This window comes from Epinephelus fuscoguttatus, linkage group LG5, assembly GCF_011397635.1.
Source record: "Epinephelus fuscoguttatus linkage group LG5, E.fuscoguttatus.final_Chr_v1".
Classification (NCBI taxonomy): domain Eukaryota; kingdom Metazoa; phylum Chordata; class Actinopteri; order Perciformes; family Serranidae; genus Epinephelus; species Epinephelus fuscoguttatus.
In genome coordinates, this window is record NC_064756.1 from 25,383,666 (window position 1) to 25,404,913 (window position 21,248).

The window sequence follows — 21,248 nt, forward strand, 5'->3', positions numbered from 1 at the left end:
CAGCAGCAACAGAAGATGTATTTGTGGTTACTGCAATAAAGTAATGCCGCTGGATCATGACTGTACAGAACCAGAAATAAAAACTTAAATGGTACAGTTTTAAATGTCAGTATTATTATTATCATGAAAAAACCATGATGATGAAGATGATGATGGAGGTTTGCCTTTAGGGTATTTTCAGCATGACGGTCAATCTTTTGTTTACGGTATCTACTCCCCTTTTTAGGTCTCTTGAGAACCATTTCCTAAAAAAAATACAAGAAACTTTCATGAAGGTGACCATGTAATAAATGTGTGGCAGATGCTATTTACACCCAGGTTTCTGTAGCCATCAATGCTATTTGCGCCTAGGTATACACTCACCAGTCACTGTATCAGGTACAGGTTTTAGGTTGCTAATACCGCGTTGGACCCCCTTTTGCCTTCAGAACTACCTGAATTCTTGGTGGCATAGATTTAACAAGGTGCCTCAGAGACTTTGGTCCATATTGACATGATAGCATTGCACAGATGCTGCAGATTTGTTGGCTGCACATCCATGATGCGAATTTTCTGTTCCACCACATCTCAAAGGTGCTCTATTGGATTGAGATCTGGTGACTGTGGAGGCCATTGGAGTACAGTGAACTCATTGTCATGTTCAAAAAACCAGTTTGAGATAATTTGACATGGAGCGTTATCCTGCTGGAAGTAGCCAACAGAAAATGGGTACACTGTGGTCATAGAGGGATGGACACGGTCAGCAGGTAGGCTGTGGAGTTTAAACGATGCTCAGTTTGTACCTAGGGGCCCAAAGTGTGCCAAGAAAATATCCCCCACACTATTACACCACCACCACTTTTCTGAACTGTTGATTCAAGGCAGGATGGATCCATGCTTTCATGTTGTTTACACCAAATTCTGACCCTACCATCTGAATGTCACAGCAAATTGCCTTTCTATCATCTTGAACCAGTCTGGCCATTCTCCTCTGACCTCTGGCATCACCAAGACATTCTCACCCAGAGAACTGCTGCTCACTGGATATTTTCTCTTTTCAGACCATCCTCTGTAAACCCTAGAGATGGTTGTAGGTGAAAATCCCAGTAAATACTCAGACCAGCCCGTCTGGCACCAACAACCATGCCATGTTCAAAGTCACTTAAATGACCTTTCTTCCCCATTCTGATGCTCAGTTTGAACTTCAGCAGGTCGTCTTGTCTCTTGTCTACATGCCTAAATGCTTTGAGTTGCTGCCACGTGGTTGGCTGAGTAGCTATTTGCGTTAACAAGCAACTGAACAGGTGTACCTAGTAAAGTGGCCGATTATATTGCAGGGCATCCTAGCAACGAGTGTGCATTCAGCTGCTTTATACAATGTAGAAACTGAAAGTAATAAGTCAGTTAATCATCATAATGGATACTAGGGATTTGTGTTAATAGCTAAAAAGCTGCTGTGTGACTTTCCTCACCCAGGTGCAACTAGACACTCTATAAATGTAAGCATTTGTATGTCAGAATCTCGTCTCTGACCATTTCAATGCAGTTCTCTGAAAGTACAGTATACAACTAAAACCAATAATACCGTTTGTTGAGCACCACAGAATTGTTACAGGGAACATTTTGTCACAGTTGCCTATTTTACATCTAGCAGATACTGCTGTTGTAATCTGCACAAATTCTTAAGGAAACTATCCGGCTATTTAGCTGCTAAAGCCTTGACTAATCCCTATCTTTCTTGGTCTGCTGTGTGGTTTATCACTATGGTCTCCTCCGCTCACATTACACACAGTGGTTTGATATTTTATTGGTATGATAATATTGATTATAGCAGCTTTAAAATATGGCACAGGTGGGAATTAAAGGATTAAAAAAATCCAGTGCTCACTGTCCTGACTTCCTGTTGCTTTTGTGGACAGTCCTGTTGATGTAACCTTGTCACAGAGGATTATGTTATACTGATTAAAATCATGTTGTTGCTGAGGTCAGAAACAGCCACACGTGTGATACCTGAAACTGCAGTGAAAATGCCGCAGTGGTAATTAAGTAACTCAAGGTTAGGGCAGGTATATGTATGTGTGTACTTGCATGTATATGCAGGCACCTGGGAATTTGCTTTATTGTTCCTGTAGTACTGATTAATAAGCATCAATAACAGTCTGCTGATCCAAACTATTTTTTATATTATCCTTAAAACACATATAATCATGTGTTTGTGTTTGTGTGTGTGCGTGTATGTGTATGTGTGTGTGTGTGTGTGTGTGTGTGTGTGTGTGTGTGTGGGCTTGCATGGGCATGTAAGTGTGTGTCCAGCAGCTGAAATATGGTTGAAAGGTATCTGGTGTAATGAGGCCAAGGTGATTTATAGGTGCAGAACACTCCATTCCCCAGTGCGTACATGCAAACACGTACACTTAAGAGTGAGACTGTGACAGCTGGTTCACTTTCTTTTAATGGCTTGCCAATTAAAAGCAAGTGAAACGATACTTTGCCACAGCCAAAGCCTGGCAAAAGCAAATTGGTTCAAGTTTCAGAATCCATACTTGGTGTTGAGACATACTGGGAGGCTGTTTACCAAAACCTCACCCTGACATATTTCAAGATGTTTTGTAGCTTTGAATGAAGACAGAATATAATTTGTTTGGTGCAAAGCCTTGCCGAGCGAGAGAACAGACCGATCCAGACAATCACCTGAAAGGTATCAGAGGGAAACAAGAGACAAGAAGAAGGATGGAGCAATCTAGAGAGAGCGTGACAGAAAGACGCAGGTAGTCTGTTAGCATATTAACGTCTCAGCAGAGGACAGGCAGACAGGTGAAGGCGGAACAGAGTCAACATGAGTGGAGTCTGGTAGTCATACGCTCTTAGCCAGAGGGAACACTGCTTTGGATCAGACAGGCTCACCATTAACCTATACTGACACTGTTTAGACAGCGGGGAAAACAGCAGAGAAAAGGGGCAGGAGAGACGCCAGAACATTAGCATTGTAGGCAGTGATTGGTGGGGACTTAACGCAGGATTGAATTGTTCAACAGCATAACAAAAGATAATGGGGCTACTGGTGGAAACAGAGGTAGGACTATGTCAAGGCGCTGACCTTTGTGAATGCAGCTGATAAAATGCATGGAAGTAGATCCTCATTACCACCAGCACAATTATGATTCCACCTTCATCATAATGATAATACTTTACACGGATAATGTGTTCACAGCGGTGTCCGTTTCCAATAATCTACAGGACTTCTTACATAAACATCAGACAGTTATCCACATCAGATTGCACTGCATTATAATGGCTTCCACCCCACTGTGTTATTCCACAACTACAACTGATTAAGCAGATAACCACATGAAAGCCACCGACCTTGATCTTTGGGAAAGGAGAGGGCCAAAACCACCAAGTGGAAAAACATTTCCTAACAAAGCTTATTTGATCCATCATAATGTTGAGTTTCCTTTCCTTCAAGTGTTCTTTCATTTCCCTCCAGCTTTGCTGAAAGTACATTTCAAGGCATGACAATTCCTGTAATCAGTCTGCTGATTCAACTGCTAAACTTTCATTTATTTACCACAAATTACTCTTTAGCTTAATGCTGATCGTGTTGTCATAAGAGATGAGACTTTTTTTAATTTGTCAATTTGTCTACAAAGGGCTATTTATGCAAACCATACTTTATGTATTAGCCATTGCATAAAACTTGCAAGTTAAGAAAAAGTTTTGCAGCACGTTCCAGCATAGCTTCACATATTTTAAAAATGTCAGAAAGTGATGAATACTTTAAACCTAAAAACAGAGTTGGCAAATTGATTCTTATTTACACATTCAGCAGTGTGAAAAATGAGCACTCATTTGGAGTCATGTTTTGGCCACCTGATGAATGTTAATTCAGTATTCACTCTTTTTGCCTTAGTTTTGTTCTCCTTTGAAAAATATCTGTCTCTTTAGCTGCTACGTTCCTCACTATGCTCACCGGCTAGTTGCTAGCTGTGTCTGTCTGCTGTTTGGTGATGTGGTGATGGGGTTGTTATGTACAGTGAGCTTTTTTTTGTGCTGAAAACAGCTGCCCAAAAATACTTTGTGAGGGCGATGAGATGAACCAAAACAGTAAAGCTGCAGGCCATGAAAAATAAAACAATGAACAGAAAGATGCTAAAAATCTTCACAGGTGCATAGACACACTGAGGATAGAACAAATATTCCCATTCAAATCGACATGGCAGGATGGTCAGAGCAGCGGCCATTTTTATGTGCACCATTGCCATCGCAACCGTTGTAACGTCCTAACGTCTGTATAAACTTTCGTAAAAACAAACCAACTTGCAAGTTACTGAGGTGAGTTTTTCGCAGTTCAGATAAGAATACGCCACTTTTGAAATACTACCATTTCTGTTATTTTCCTGTGGTCTTTTGTTGCCATTATTCACATGTTTGTTGAAACATGATTTCATGTAGCTGCCTCAGAAGAACAAGTGAGCAGCTGAGAGGATGACACAGAGACCACAGGGATAAACAGATGAGCATATTTTCACATCTAACTACTTTGACTAAGGGTAGGCGATAAGGCCCTAAAACAATATCACGATATTTCATAGTATTTTTGCGATAACAATATTCTTGACGATATGAAGAATAATATTGATAATATTAGTTGAAGAACATTGAATTGGAACAAAATAAGTGAAAAAAAGTTGACCTCATTTTATCTCAGGGCACAGCCGTCGCCCCCTGAAAAATAGGCACTCGTGAGCATGTGCGCGCTGCAACAGCGTCACTAACCCTTTTCCACCAAAGCAGTTCCAGTGCTGGTTCAGGGCCAGTGCTTAATTTTGAACCGGTTTTACTGTTTCGACAGACAAAAGAACTGGCTCTGGGCCAGAAAAACCGGTTCCAAAGTGGCACCAGTTCTTTGCTTGACTAGAAGAACGAACCACATACGTCACGGGGAAAGGGGCAGGGTTATTGAGACCAACAACAATAAACGAGACCTTGCAAAGCGCACAGCGAAGAGTGACGCCATGGACGCATCGAAGCAACAGGGGTCCATCGAGGAAACAAGCGGGCTCCTTGCCTTATGGTCATCGGCATGCATCAGCTGCACAAATACGTGGTCCGCCATTGTTGTTGTTGTTGTTACTTTGAGCTTGGCGCCAGTGGAAAAGCAACGACGTAACTGATGTATACAGTGACACAATGATGTGGTTGCGAACCAGCTGTGGTTCTCAGCTGGTTCGCAAGCTGAACCAACTGAGAACCAGCACCAGCACCAGCACCAGCAGTGGAACTGCTTTGGTGGGAAAGGGGTATCTGATGGTAAAGCATGCAGGCTGCATGTCTACATTGAAAACAATGAATTTGAGGGCACAAAAAATGTGCCATATGTACGGCCCCTTGTGCTCATTTCTCCTCTAATCCTTACACTGTAACGTGTGACAGGCTGCTATGCTACTGTAACTACTACACATTCACATAAATGTAGTTCTTGTATCTAGCCGCAAGCTCCACATAGGTTTACATTACCAATGGTTTATGATAACATCGACTACCGTGTGCGCATGGTGAGAGGGAGAGATGTGGCACTGCTGCCGGAGGAGCCGCTGAATGAGTTCCCTCTGAGCTGTAACTCGCTAAAAGAGTCTGAGAAGTCCGGGGCTGTTCATAAAACATTCAGGACGCCACTGTTTATTCCATACTACTGAAGCTGCTCCTGTTTTTGGAACCACCGCAGAGTCAGTAATAACTTCGCTTTCAGCCATGCTTGTTGCTGTGGGTGACAGTATGACATCAGTATGCAAACAAGTCGAAATATTAAGAGTATCTTGATATGAATTTGATCAAGAATCATATTAAAAATTATACCGGTATTATTGTGACTGAGATGATGAGGCACACCCAAAACTTTGATGAAACCATAGCTGATTGTTGGAATAGTGGACTAGCTTGAGGACTAAAAAGACTAACTTCGTTTTATTTTGTTTCTATCGAGTTTGAATGAAGTGTGCTTCACAATGAGTTAACGTTGGTCTTAGTTTAGTGAGGTGTGGGAGTGAATTTGGATTGATGTGTGGTTGTATTTTTCTCTTAAATTGGGAAAGTAGGTGTTAAAATAGGCCACTAGTGAGTGCGACACACTTTACAGCCCCGCTGATGTGTGTTCTTTTGTACTTGTCAAATGACCGTTCAACATCCTCTCTATTTATTCTGTTTCTGTTTGGTAGTAATTGAGTGTGTTCGTCACTATGATAAACACCTTTCAAATCACACATTCTGTTGTCATTTCATCTGCGAACACGTTAAGTAAAGCAGCCTTGAAGTTGACCATTCCAAATGCAAACCGATGAAGAGATTGCCATCAAAGAGTGCTTGGGGGATTTTATCCACGCTGTGCGTTGTCACAGTTAATCACACACATACGCACACATAGGCACATACACTCACGGCTGGAGTTGACATGGTGGAGTCTAGTCACCCAGGGGGAATGTGCTTTGAAAATCAAAAGACATTAACCAATTAGCGCTGATCAATAGTCTCAGCCACACAGGGATGAGCCAGACTAGGAGCACTGTTAATGTGTGCCTCCAGGCCAATCAACAGACTGGGAGTACTATCGCTCTCAGCCAATGAAAATGCCAGGAGAACTCTTGACATTCTGCTGCTCCCCAATGCAAAGTATCTTTTCCGCTGTAGCTAGGCAGAACAGGCTGCACGAGGAAATAAAAGGCAGAGATGGAGAGATAGAGCGAGACAAGGAGAGGAATAACGAGAGGTGGGAGGAATAGAGTAAGAGTGGGAGAGTCTATGTGTTAGGTTGTGAAAGCAGGTGTCATAATAGTGGGCCGCAATGGGCAGCAGGTAATCTTACTGAGATAAGCAGTAGCATGACAGCCAACCTTCAATTCCCCATGGGAGGTGGTGCTGTGGAGTTGTCGCAGGGTTGTTCTCCCCATCCCCTGGAAACAGATTCATATAAAGGAGTAATGGGAAGACACAGATGGAGGATGCATTTCGGTGAGGAAAGATTGAGGCGGGAGGAGAAGAAAGAGCAAAAGCGACAAAGGCAGAGTGAGGGTAGTACTTCTGCTTTGCACATTCTGCACACATACATGAACATGTTCACATACGGAGATCACAGCAGCACCGCTGCACCTCAGCTGCTCTGTATTCATGATGAGGAGAACAAATATCAGCATGGGGCTTGGGATGTATAGGCGATCCAGGCAGGAGGGAATGAAGGGGAAGAGGAGGGGGGGATAAAAAAGAGGAGGAGATACCTAAAATATTACACCTATCCAGGGGAGTGTTCAGTGGAGCAGGCATTATGAGAGTGTAAATTACATTCTCTCCTTCTCCCCTTGGCTGCTGGCTGCTGGATGAATATAATCACCCACAGCTCCGAGCACCCAGACACACACCACACTGCCTATAGACACTAGCACAATATTAGATAAAGTGCCATGATGTGTTTATGTTTATTGTCGCAGAAGTCTCCAATTATATATCGATCCGGGATCAGTCTCCCAGCCTGTTCTTTTCTGATATGATGTAAAGTATCGACACACAAGTCATTTCTCTCAGTTGGGAGGAGATCAATAGTGATTCAGACGGCCATGTTAAACATCCAGCATCAAGTGGGACAGCTTTTAGGGCTGTAGGATGGAGGAGAGAGCAAGTCTTTGCTAATTGAAATTCCCTGAACAGTTCCTCCTTGGAGTTTGAGCAACAGTGCAGCAGCAGTTCAGGTAGAAGGACAAGTGTTTTTTTTGTCTTTCCTTTTAATTTCCTGTCTTTATTTTTACTTAACAACTGTCAGACAAAGAGTTATGTCCTAAAACTTTTTGAACTTGAGCCTTTTTTTCTTGTAACATAATTTATCTCATGAAAAAAAGACCTTTTGAATTAAAAAGTTCACTGCACAGGTTGACCAGAGTTAAAATTAATTGTTAATTAAACAGTTATTTGATGAATGGGAAAATGAATCTGCATCTATTTTGAAAATACTTAGGGCCGAGACACAGAAAATGTGAGGTCGGGTGCCAGGTGCTACACTTGTGCCTACTTATAGGGGTATGGAGGCAGGTTGCATCTGAAGTTGTATCGTATAGCCCAGTTACCAGAAATTTCGGAGCTGATCTTCTTTCAGGCATTTATGTGTACATTACACTTTTTCCATTGTTATGCCGCACCGATTTGTGTTTCCATTGTCAGTTTAGATACGCTGGAGATGTACCTTCTCTGGAGTAGGTCCGACAGCCAGGCTGCTCACCCTGATGTGGGTAGCAGTGATGTCTTCCTGACCGCAGCCAACCCCCAGTGACCCCCCCATTCTACCCCCTAAGCAAGCCTTCATGTTGCAAGACTTTACTCACCTCTGTCTGCAGGAGACCAGAGAGAAACATCTTTAAAAGTCTCTGTGTTGAGCTCTCAGTACTTTTGTAGCTTCTACCTGAATCTCTGTGGTTTGGAGTTTAGTTTCTCTCCTGCATCCTGTTTGTACTTTAAATATCTGCTTTATTTTACTGTTTTGTTCGCTATCTGCCATATTATAAGTTGTGTGAAGTTGCTGCTTGAAAACTCAATCAATCAATTCAATCAATTTTATTTATAAAGCCCAATATCACAAATCACAATTTGCCTCACAGGGCTTTACAGCATACAACATCCCTCTCTCCTTTGGACCCTCACAGCGGATAAGGAAAAACTCCCCCCAAAAAAACCCCTTTAACAGGGAAAAAAACGGTAGAAACCTCAGGAAGAGCAACTGAGGAGGGATCCCTCTTCCAGGACGGACAGACGTGCAATAGATGTCGTACAGAACAGATCAACATAATAAATTAACAGTAATCCGCATGACACAATGAGACAGAGACAGAGAGAGAGAGAGAGAGAGAGAGAGAGAGAGAGATATGCAGGACAGACGGTAATGACAGTAGCTTACAACAACATTAATGAAAGTAATAATATTATAGTTATAGTTCTGGCTACTGTGGTACAATATGCTGAAAGTATATATTAATATCTGACAGTATACATGTGTGATAATAATCATATGTGTATAATAACAGTAGAAGTATGACTAATGACTAATGATGGCAGCAGCAGCAGCAGCAGGAGGCATCTGGCAGGACCACGGCAGCAGCACAACCACACACGTCACGCTATCCAGGCATGCGATATGAGTTAATCTGAGAGACAGTGGAGCACAAAGGCTCCGGAGAAGAAGCCGAGTTAGTGACATCCAGAATGGCTGAGTTAGCAAGATGCAGTAATAGGATACGAGAGAGAGAGAGAGAGAGAGAGAGAAGGAGAGAAGGTGCCCGGTGTATTATAGGGGGTCCTCCGGCAGACTAGGCCCAAGTCAGCCTAACTAGGGGCTGGTACAGGGCAAGTCTGAGCCAGCCCTAACTATAAGCTTTATCAAAGAGGAAAGTCTTAAGTCTAGTCTTAAATGTGGAGACGGTGTCTGCCTCCCAGACTGCAACAGGAAGATGATTCCACAGGAGAGGAGCTTGATAGCTGAAGGATCTGGCTCCTGATCTACTTTTGGAGACTTTAGGGACCACGAGTAACCCTGCGTTCTCAGAGCACAGTGTTCTGGTGGGATAATATGGCACTATGAGCTCTCTAAGATATGACAGAGCTTGACCATTTAGAGCTTTATAAGTTAACAGTAGGATTTTAAATTCAATTCTGGATTTTACAGGGAGCCAGTGCAGAGAAGCTAAAACAGGAGAAATATGATCTTGTTTCTTAGTTCCTGTTAGTACACGTGCTGCTGCATTTCCTTATTTTGCTGCTTCACAATAAAAGTTTTTATATAACAAAATAACGGGGGACTTTAATTGTGAAGAACTTACAGGAAATGAATATGTTTCTACCCGGATAATAGCAGAACTTTATTAGCAGCTTTTCTTCAATAATGACAAGTCTAATAATATGGCAGGCAGGGTTAGGGTTAGAAACAGCCACAGTGAGATGTTGATGAAGAGCTGCAGATAACCGGCTCTTACTGCACCTCTGCAAACAGCTCACCTCCAGCAGGTAAATTTCTTTTACCTGCCTTGCAGTGGAAAAACACATGCAGCAAAAATACCAGGGGACTTTTATTTTGAAGAATCCATAGGCAGTGAAAAGTGTTATTAATTAATTAGCGGAACTTTGTCAGCAGCATCTCTTCAATGAAGACAAGTCTAATAATATGGCAGGTAGGGTTAGGGTTAGGGTTAGAAACAGCAACAGTGAGACGTTGATGAAGAGCTGCAGACAAAAGGCTCTTACTGCACCTCTGCAAACAGCTCACCTCCAACAGGTAAACTTCTTTTACCTGCCCTGCTGTGGATGAGTCGGCTGTTTTTAAACATCAGCTTCAAGAAGGTAGCCCTGTTGTAATGGAATTGCAAATGCCTGCTGTGCTGGGCTGACGGCCCAATCCAAGCCAAGGCAGCCCATGACTAAAAGGTTGCAGATGTAAAGCTCTGGGTAGCCCTGCACTAAAATGATCAACTTCTTCTCCATATTTATGATGTTATGGAAGAAAGGGAAGATATCTACTGACTGTGATTAATTGTCCTCATCACATGATATGCGGTACACATTGCTGCATTCCAAAAATTGAACTGTTTATCTCAAAAAATGTTTTGAGGGCACAAAGATGTGGCATGTGTGCTAGCCCTTAATCAGCTAAGTTAGTTTTGAAGCTAAAATGTGGAGTCTAAACTTTCTTTAGTTTCAGATTTATACAAGTGAGGATGAGCTGCATTTCTTTGTCTGATATGACAGTAAAATGAATATGTGTGGATTTTGGATGGGTGGTTTGACAAAACAAGAAATTGTGATGGAAAAAATTGTAATTTTTCCACAATGTTCTGACTTTTTTTGGACCAAATGCTTCATAGATTAATCAAAAAATGTTGCCAGATTAATAGATAATTAAAAGCATCCGTATCATCACTTGGACAGTGCATCATTCTCTCTGTCTCTTTTTCTTCTGCTCTGTGTATTACAATCTGTTAGCAGAAGCAGATAGACAGCTAATCCTCTTTATCTCTGCTCTTGAAGCTAATTTGTCTCTCGATGGGACCTAGAGGAAATAGGGAAAGGAAGTGAGCACACGGCATAGGTCACGAAGGGGGAAAAAGGAAACAGAACTGATCGGTCTTCTTTACCACAGAGCCAGTGGCAGGCCCAGATGCCAGTGATGTTAGGTCAGCGCCTGCTAAATCGGAGGGCAGCAGCTTGAGTCAAGGCTCATTACTTCTTTACATTAGGCAACAGTTAAAGGAAACACTATTCTAATTCCTCTCCATCCATGTCTCTGTCCTCCTTATCCCTTCACCCTTTCGCCCTCCTTGTCTCCTCCTCCTCTCTCACCCCATTAGGGCCGCTGTTCCAGGGAGAACTGTAAGTATCTGCACCCTCCTCCGCACCTAAAGACCCAGCTGGAGATCAATGGAAGGAACAACCTCATCCAGCAGAAAAACATGGCCATGCTGGCACAGCAGATGCAGCTCGCCAATGCCATGATGCCCGGCACACAGCTACAGCCAGTGGTGAGAGGACATAACACAGCTCACATCAACAGAAACAAAAACATATTACATCAGTTTTCCTCCACAAAGGAGAAATTCTTCACTCTTCATCTACGTAAAATGTATCTGGAGTTACTGACAGAGCAAGAACTCTTAACGAATGATTTAAGCCTGATACGCCTCTTTGAGATGGTTTCATTTTAAGTGGAAACAATGGGTCAAATATAGATAATACAGTCATATCAGATTGTTTGTAATGCTCAAAAAAGTTTGCAGCTGTTACTTTTGTAATGATTGCGTAAGTGGACTGTTTCCACCGTGCCAAAAATCGCTTTTTGGTTGTAACAATAGTTAAATATCTATAAATGATTAAGCAGGCTAGAGAGTGAAATACAATTAGTGCACCAAAAAGAGAACAAATGCAAATGTAGTTTGTTATTCTAGGAGCAAAAGACACAGAAAAAAATTGCAATCAATAATGATATTTTAATGGGAATCTCTCATTTAAAGTCAAAAGTTGGTGATCTCTGACAGATTACTGGAAATTTGTTCCGCAGCTTAGTCTGTGGTTTCAGAGTGCCTGCAGCATACTCTGTGAGAGATTTTGGTCTCATTTAATTGAATATGTTAAGGGTGAGGACGTTAATCACATTAGCCTAACATGAGGGCAATCATATGATCAACTTGTGGCCAGTTATAAAAATGCTGATCATGGTTTTGACTCTGCGTTGCCTTTGTTTCAAACTATACAAAATTACAAAATGTACCCTCTAACTGTTTGACTGCTTAAAGAGAAAGGTATGCTAGATATGAAAAACCAGGGTTGTTTAATTGGAGTGTGAAAGTTTAGTCCTGCCCCAAGGCGTCAGACGCTGAATTCGTATCGTCATTGTGGGAGTATTTTTTGTACAGTGATCAATAAAGTATTACATTACTATCATGAAATTCCCACACACACGCAGTAAATTACATCAGAAATGGCTGTGTGACGGTGCTGCATGCTCCAAGGATCTTCAAGGTGATGGCCGGAGCTCCGTTCAGCCAGTTCAAATGAATCCTTCCCTGCCCCGTCCATGAGACCTTACAGAGTCAATGAGACCTGTCAGTCAGGCTTGAAGTAATTCCTCTGTCTTCTCCTGTGTCTCTTTATGCTTAAGTGAGAGCAGCGGAGTGAATTTGTCTCAGACTATTCAAAAGAACTTCAGATGCTGCATGCTCCGACACACATACACACACACACACACACATACACACACACACACACACACACACACACTCACACATATGCACACTTAGCCGATGGCTTATCACCCTTATCTGGGGAAAAGGGGCTGAGTCGAGAGGCCCATTGAGAGGAACAGAGGAAACCATGAAAGGGTTTAAAGAAGCAATAGATCTCCCTGGGACTGCAAAGCCTTCCTTTTCTGTTTATGTCATGGGGAGAGGAGAGGAGGAGGAAGACAGGCTGACAGAGAAGGACACAGCAGAGGAAGAAAGGGAGGACCAAGCGAGGCAGGAAGAGATAAATGAACAGAGTAAAGACAGGTAGGTAAAGTGAAGGAGATAGGACGACAGCAGTGAGGAGAGATGGCTTTAGACCTCGACTACAAAGAAAAGTCAAGAAAACAGAGCCGTGTTGTGTGCAAAGGGAACAAAGGGTAAGACCGGGTACCAGCCTTTCCAGGAATCAGACTTTCTTCCTCCATCCCTCCCTTGTGTCCTTAGCTTAGTTTCCTGCCCCTATCCCTGGTGTCTCTACCAAATTATATCTGCTGCTCTCTCACTTTTTTTGTCTATAGCTGTCCACCCTCCCTCCGTGTGCGTAGGAGAGTGCTTTCATTTCACGCATGGAACTGTGCAGAGGGTGAAGTAATTAGGGTCCATTACAGCTGTCTGTGAGTGATGGTGCTCGTGATGCTTTTTATTATAGAGTCAACGTCAGCGGACAGCCCACATTACAATTATATCTATCTACAGCACTGTTTCACTCACTCACTCACTCATTCACTCAATCACTCAATCACTCACTAATTTTTGGTGTACTTGTTTGTGTGTAGAAAAAGAGAGGAAGAAAGAGCATTCCAGTGGTGTCCTACGTCTGTAATTACAGTAGATGTATCCCCATATTTGGGTGGGGGGTAGGCAGGGAGGAAGCATAGCGTGTAAAAATGGTTGCTGCTACAGCCTGCCTTGGTCTGGTATGACCAGCAGCTAAGAGAAATTAATGTTAGCTAACTTTGGCAAATTTTAGAAACTAGTGATGCATGGGTCAGGGTTTATTAAAGCTTGCACCAACCTGACCCACTGTGAAAACCAAACCACCCCACTAGAACAGTAAACACATGCATTTATCAATCACCCACACCCAACATGCAAACCGGAGCTGAAAGTTTCTGGTAATGACCATTGCTTATACCAACCTAGTTGCAGTTTGCTATATTGCATGTCATTTACAGTAAATATCACAGTGTAAAATGTTTGTTTTCTGTTTGAAACGTAGGCTACAAATGTAGGAAGACAGCAGGTACTGACCCATCTTTTAAGTGGTTTGTTTACATGACATAAGAGAAGTGCCTATTTAACAGATTGAGTGTGGACAGTAGTGATGTGCGGTTGACCCACATTGCCCAGGTCCCGCAGAAAGTTTGTGTAAGCTTGTTAGAAAATATTTTGGGTTTTGGCAGGTGAGTCATTGCGTGATTACATTTTTTATAGCTTACATAAACCATTGTGCAATAGTCCACCTTCCACCCTCTCTGTCTCTCTCAAGAAGCTTTATCATCAGAGCTGATGCACTCAGGGTTTCTGTTACCTGTTTTTGACGATAAAATCTGTTGAAGTCCGACATATTTAAAACTCTCTGGTCATAATGTGGGTGACACAGTGGTGCAGTGGTTAGCATTGTTGCCTCATGGCAAAAGGTTTCTGGTTCAAACCCGGGGTGGGGGGTCCCTTCCATGTGGAGTTTGCATGTTCTCCCTGTGTCAGCGTGAGTTTTCTCCAGGTATTCTGGCTTCCTCCCACAGTCCAAAGACACGCAGGTTAATTGATGACTCTAAATTGGCCGGAATTTGAGCGTGAATGGTTGTCTGTCTCTATGTGTTAGTCCTGTGATAGTCTGGCGACCAAGCGGTTACAGAAAATAAATGACTGAATGAATGGTCATAATGTGCAGTAAAAATACTTCCCTCTGAGAATACGAAGGCATAACACTGTGTCCTAACAGCAAGCAAACAAGCATTGCTCTATCCACACTGAATCCATGGAAAACCCATGATATTTTCCTACAAACTTAACCAGACTGCCCGACCCACAGGTCAACCCGTGGGACCAGTGGGTTGTGGGTCGACAGGCTCATCACTATTATACACATGCAGTGCTGTGCTGTGTCAATATTTTATGACCTCACGACTTTTTATCTCACATAGACACCTTGTAACAAATTTTTTAAAGTTTATTATAAGGACGTATTTTAGAGACATTGTGCACATTTTACAAGATTTCTCCTGAATAGCACAGAAATAACTTAAACTCAGACTCAGACACTAATAAAAAGCATAGCAAAATAGAGTTATTGTACAACTCTAAAGACTGTGGCATTTATCGTCTCTGTGGTCAAACATCATCAAGGTTAATGTTTTCAAAGGATCCAATCTGGTAAATGAGAAGCCAGTGTACTTGGGATGCTCACAGCACCTTTCAGTGCTAAAGGGATATTATATTCAGCACCACTGTCAAACTTATTACGGCTAAAAATACATCAACTTGCAAGTACAACTAAGAACAGAGAAGATAAATTAATTGTTGGCAGGTTTGAGGAAACATTAGTCTGGTTTTACTTTAGCCGAGAGATCAGCATTGCAGCTGTGAAAGCTAGCTACCTTATTGCTAACGGTATAGCATCTGCACCAAAGCCACACCCTGACGGTGAGTTTGCTGAAAAACAGACATATTTTTGAAATTGCACTTATTGTTCTTTCAGTCTTCAGCCTTCATCTCAGGCTATTCATCATTTGATTTGTAAATGGACTGCTTTGTAATTGTTTTCAGATTGTAAGCTACTTGTAATGTTTCTTCTATACACTAACTTGGTGGGCTTTATTACTTACAGGTTATTATGCAATGGTTTTTACTGGTCTGGCCCACTTGAGATCAAACTGGGCTGTATGTGGCCCACAACTAAAATGCCACATTGCTTTTGATCCTTTTATTCAATACTTAGAAAGGCAGTTGACTCAGATGATACCCTCATAGCATTCTGTTGTCATGTGACATTGTGATGTAGAAAAATTATCTTTGATCTTTAATCTTAACATGCGTGATCTTAATGGCTTGATTAACCTACGTATACTGTATTTGCAATGCTCGCTTTGTGTGACATGCGTTTCTAATTTGGATTCAGGGTATGTAAAAGGGGAATCATTGTAACTAAAAACAACTGTCCAAGAAGGAGCTATGCAAACTGCAGTGGCTGACAAGGGCAAATGTGCTGCAACGGGCAAAAAAACCATTTAGATCGAGAGAAACATGCTGCGACTGCGATAATGATGCCAATTCAAAAACAAAAAATCCCAAAGAAAACATGCCGCAAATGCAAAAAACGCTACATAAAGCTGTTTCTCTTTCATGATGTTGTAAAAGACTAAGGCTAAATGTGCAAAAGAAAATGATGTACCTTCTTATGACGCCTCTTTACTCAACTTTTCTTCCTGCTGCAAAAACAAACACTCTCTCGCTCTGGGTCAAAAACCAAGCTGTTCCACTTATCACTGCCCCTAGAGGCCTGGAGAACTTCTGTTGTTTTGACTGGATGTGAAGCAGCATTTTTCTGTTGCATTTCTTTTTTGGGGTTTGTGTGTTTTTGCAGCACATTTCTGCTCCTCTATTTGTTTTACTTTTTTTTTTTTTTAATTGGCATCAATTCTGGAGCTGCGTTTTTCTGCATGGAAATGTTTGGGCTGTAATAGTGAATTTGTCCTTGTCAGCCACTGTAACAGACACGACATCACTGCAGCAACACAAATTAATGACAGGAGGCGTGCAGTGAGATGTTCCTACTGTGTGAATATGCTCAAGTTAACATTACTTTTTCCAATCTGTTGTGACCGTGATTTAGAGCAAGAATCTGCAATATCCTATCATTACTGGAAATGATTCAATGCTCAGTGGGGAGACATTCCAGTAAAGGCCAAGAGCAAGATCACAAACTTTTTGCAGGATGACATCACCGCATTTTTTACAGCCTCATGACTGTGAGTCTTTTCACTGATGTCATACCAACCTTGAGCTGTGAATATCCCAAACTGATAACTGAGACACATGTACTTTTCCAGAGTACCTTGTGATAGGACATAATTCTTCAGACATTCCAGAGGGGAGCGCTGAAGGAATTAGAAAGTCCACGCCATTATTCCTGATTTTCTGAGTCATCCCAGAGCAGCGAGGAGGTTTTGGGAGGAATGTAGCTGTCCAGCCTTGGCTGCCGCTGCTCTATTACTCACTGTGTCGTGTTGGCAGGGGCTCAAGAGACAATCCTCAGACTGGGGCTGAGGTCAGGAACGTGCAGGGAAAACTTACACTGCGCTATGTCAGCTAGCATACTCCTTAGCCTCCCTCTCACAGAATGTGTCTTTCAAACTCCAGTATAGCACATACAGGCAGTACGTGTGTGTACAGTATAGCCCATCTCCACCCTCCTGTGTGCACACAGCTTGACATCCCTCAGCTATTACTCCTATATGTTGTGTGATCTCTGGTGTTAGAAGCATGTGATTCCATCTGATCCATGTAGGGAGGAGGTGACACCACATGTAGAGTCTCCTTTGTGTGTTATCTCAAATAAAAGACAAGCAGCCATTAAAGATATTGTTTTCCCATAGATGTAGGACCATTAATTGTCTATTTCTGACACCGCCTCCCAACACAGGTCATGCCCCTTGCTTGGCTGTTGATGATTATTTCACATATCTTCAGTGGGTTATTTGAGTGTGAGCAGGGGAGGATGGCATTATACTTATTGGTGGATGTGATTAAATATTCAACATTTTTATATATAGACTTTGTTACTAATCTGAGTGAGATACTCATTTTTTGCTCATCTCTCTCATTCTTCATGTGCCCACAGCCCATGTTTTCAGTCACACCCAGCCTTGCAACCAATGTCAATGCTGCTGCGGCAGCGGCCGCTGCGTTTAACCCCTACCTTGGCCCCGTGTCGCCCGGCCTGATGCCCGCTGACATCTTGCCCAGTGCCCCCGTACTGGTCACCAGCAACCCCAATGTCCCCGTACCAGCTGCTGCTGCTGCTGCTGCACAGAAACTCATGAGGACAGACAGACTGGAGGTGAGCAACACACACGTTCACACACACACACACACACACACACACACACACACACACACACACACACACAGACGCAGGTATAAATGGGATGAATGTGACTGCGCAAGCACACACACCACAGACCACACAGATGAGGGGATTTGCATAATTATTTTTCCACTTTCATATCACAGATTAAAAGATAGATTAACAAAACTCTAGTAAACACTGCACCCGGTGAGGGTCTTTTTCCCAGCTATGCAAACAGATTGAGCTTTGAAATGTGGACTGTGCCTATTTGAATATTAAAGGCATGGGTTGGAAAATCTTGCCTCAACAGTTTCTGTTTGTAGACTTTAATTATGTATCTGGTACACAGTTTCTGTTACAGTAACTACATCCCATTACCATAATATAGTCATTACCCGGACCTGAGCAAAGAGAGAGAGACGTTAATTAGAGTAACTCTCTACAAACACTACCGCTGTCGATGCTGCATCCCATCAACAGCCAGGAGAAAGTATTGTTTGACACAGGCTCAAGTTATACTCTATCAGTGTGTAATTTTCAGAAAAATCTTTAATTCTTCCATGAAGCCAATCAGTCATTTGATACCTGATGAGTGCAGCTCCTCTAGCTGTGTTCAGATAATCATTAATTGGACAGTAAGTCAATCTCATCCATTATGCAGCCCCACCCGGGAAACACTCGCAGCCGAATAATGGGCAAATCGTTGGAGGCAGGCAGGAGGCGTGTGAGCACGTTAGGAAGGTTACATTTAAAATGTAACATTGGGTAGCTGGGTAATTAATGGGGGTGAGGCTGAGGAAGTCTCCAGGCCCGATGAACGAGTGGATGACATGCAGAGCGAGGGAATGGGTCAATGACAGGAAAAAGAGACGGAGGGGGAGATAGGAAATCAATTTGGAGACCTGTTGTGGTCATCAGGGGAGCGGTTGGGGCAAGCAGAGACAAAGATAACAGAAACAATGAAGGGAGTTATGATTGAATTTCATAAAGGAGTCGTGACTGGTGAGAGGAAGTTACAAAGGTGGGGGAAAATTGGAGGCAAGAAGTTGTTAAGAGAGGACGAACATGCAGCTCTCAGTTCAGGCTGAGATTGAAACGGTTGTCTGGCAAAGGATTGATAGTGTTCTGTGCTAAAGTGCAGTGTACCGCCCAGCAGATGTGTAATATTTATCAGCCAAATGCAATAACGGGCTGCGGAGAGAAAATCAGCTCATTTTCACTGTTTTCCCTCAAAGATATTTAGGCCCAGTGGTCAACGCTGCCTGTAGTGCTCAGCCTGCGTGTGCTGCTGAGGCTTTTTGATTGGGAGAATTCATATCCTAGCCTAATTTGTCAGGAACTAGGTTTGCTAAAAATATCTGAGAGAAAAGGGCCAGACATATTTCAGTTTCTGGTGTGTCGTCAAAAAAATAAACATAGCTGGAATTCTGTGGACCGACACACATACCAGCGAATAGATATGTTACAGGCTGTTTCCTTGAGACTGAGAGAAATTCCTATTTTAGAAGACAATCCTCCAGACTGTTTTTCCCGAGAAATATTTTCAGGCAGCCTCTCCGTCTCGATCTTTTATGGAGCTATACTGCAGCCTTTCAGCGTGCATAAAATCATATGTAGCTTACCTGAAACCATGGCGATGTAAATGGCCCAGAGGGACAGTTACCATGGGGACAGAAATATGATTAACAGGCGCTTTATTTGTTTGTCCAACTAAGCACTTTCGCAGGGTTAGCTCTCTCTAATGCACGATTAACCACTGTTAAGACAAACACACAGCTCCGCACCTGCAGAGCATGTCAGATTGCTTCCATTTAGTCTTCCCTTTCGTCTCTAATTTTTTTTTTCCATTCCAGCCACGCTCGTTCGATTCCAAAGACTCTCACTCTGTCTCCTTGATCCCCATCTGTCTGTCCTTTACTCTTTATTCATCAACCACTCTAACATTTTCCTCTCTCCCTTGTTTCCTCCCTCCCTCCCTCACCCGCCTCTCCAACATCTGCCTGACAACAAGGCAGTCTCTCTCTCTCTCTCTCTCTCTCTCTCTCTTTAAAAAAAAAAATAAGACCAGTAGCAGCGGTGGGAATTAATGTGCGAGTGGGCACGTGTAGGTGTACATTCATATGTGACTGTGTGAGTGCGTGACAGAGGTGCCTAAGAGGGAGAGGAGACAGACAGACAGAGAATCCTGCCCCACCGCTCGCACAGATCAGTGATTGGGGATGATGAGCTGTCATGACAGGAGACAGAGCAGGGTTAGTTTGTAGATTACGCCATTGGTGGCCTTTTGTCTGGCAGCCGCTCCGCCACAAATCAAATCCCTTATGCATGCAGACAGTGAGACTGGTAAGCAGACATTTGGTAAATGGCTTGTTCTGTTAAAATAACTGATAGATCGATACAACCTACCATGAAATTACATTTCATTTGGGGCCGGATAGGATTCGAAAGGCGTTCAGACGCAGCGGTGTCTGCCTGTGCTCAAACAGAGATCCTAAGTTATTGCACAGCTATTTATGTGTCAAAATTTAATTCTGAGGAAAAAATGCTGCCTCATAATTTATATGTGCACCCACCTTGTGTGTGTATGTGTGTGTGTTTTATTATGCGTGGGCTGGTGATTACGTCAGCTGCAGCCTACCTTGAGTGTAACCAGCCTCATATTTCCCACGAGCCTCATTGAGTCCTTACATCCAGGCTGAGGCAATCAGTTTCCCAACTGTTCACGCACATGCTGCCCCCTTCTGTCTCCACGAGGAAGAGCAACAACACAGCTCATTTGAATAATGGATAAATGCCGTGTGATTAATGAGTCTGTAAACGCTGGTTACGGTCTGTTCTGCTTATCAATCAACAGTAATGGCCGAGCCTGTCTCTAAGATTGGTTAGCTCTGTCTGGTAAAGTGATTGTCAAGTTCTGAAATGACTGAACAGATTGATTACTTCATCAGATGTGAAGTAAAAGTGAACAGTAACTTCATAATGTGTGTGTGGGTGTGCTGTCTGTGCGCATTTATGTGTGTGTTTTACTGCAGGTTTGAGATCTTATCGACATGTAAACAAAATTAAAGCAGTGAAACGTGTGTTTGTTTGTGTGTTTCTTGTGCGCCAGGTGTGTCGGGAATACCAACGGGGTAACTGCACGCGCGGGGAGAATGACTGTCGCTTCGCCCACCCTTCGGATAGCACTATGATTGACACCAACGACAACACAGTCACTGTGTGTATGGACTACATTAAGGGCCGCTGCTCGAGGGAGAAGTGCAAGTACTTTCACCCTCCGGCTCACCTGCAGGCCAAGATCAAAGCCGCCCAACACCAAGTTAACCAGGCTGCGGCTGCTGCAGCCATGGTAGGTGTCTGTCCACAGACTGCAACAGCTAAAGAACATGCACTGT

At 42.8% G+C, this 21,248-nt stretch overlaps 1 protein-coding gene across 10 annotated transcripts in view; it reads left to right on the forward strand.

Annotated features, from left to right (window-relative positions):
- Positions 1–21,248, forward strand: part of LOC125889357 (muscleblind-like protein 1) — a 90,395-nt gene that overhangs the window by 55,939 nt on the left and 13,208 nt on the right. For all 10 annotated transcript variants that reach the window (XM_049577245.1, XM_049577244.1, XM_049577246.1 and 7 more), the window contains exons 3-5: positions 11,352–11,522; positions 17,626–17,844; positions 20,963–21,202. In XM_049577245.1, the coding sequence (XP_049433202.1) occupies positions 11,352–11,522; positions 17,626–17,844; positions 20,963–21,202 (630 nt within the window). The remainder of the gene's footprint in view (positions 1–11,351; positions 11,523–17,625; positions 17,845–20,962; positions 21,203–21,248) is intronic.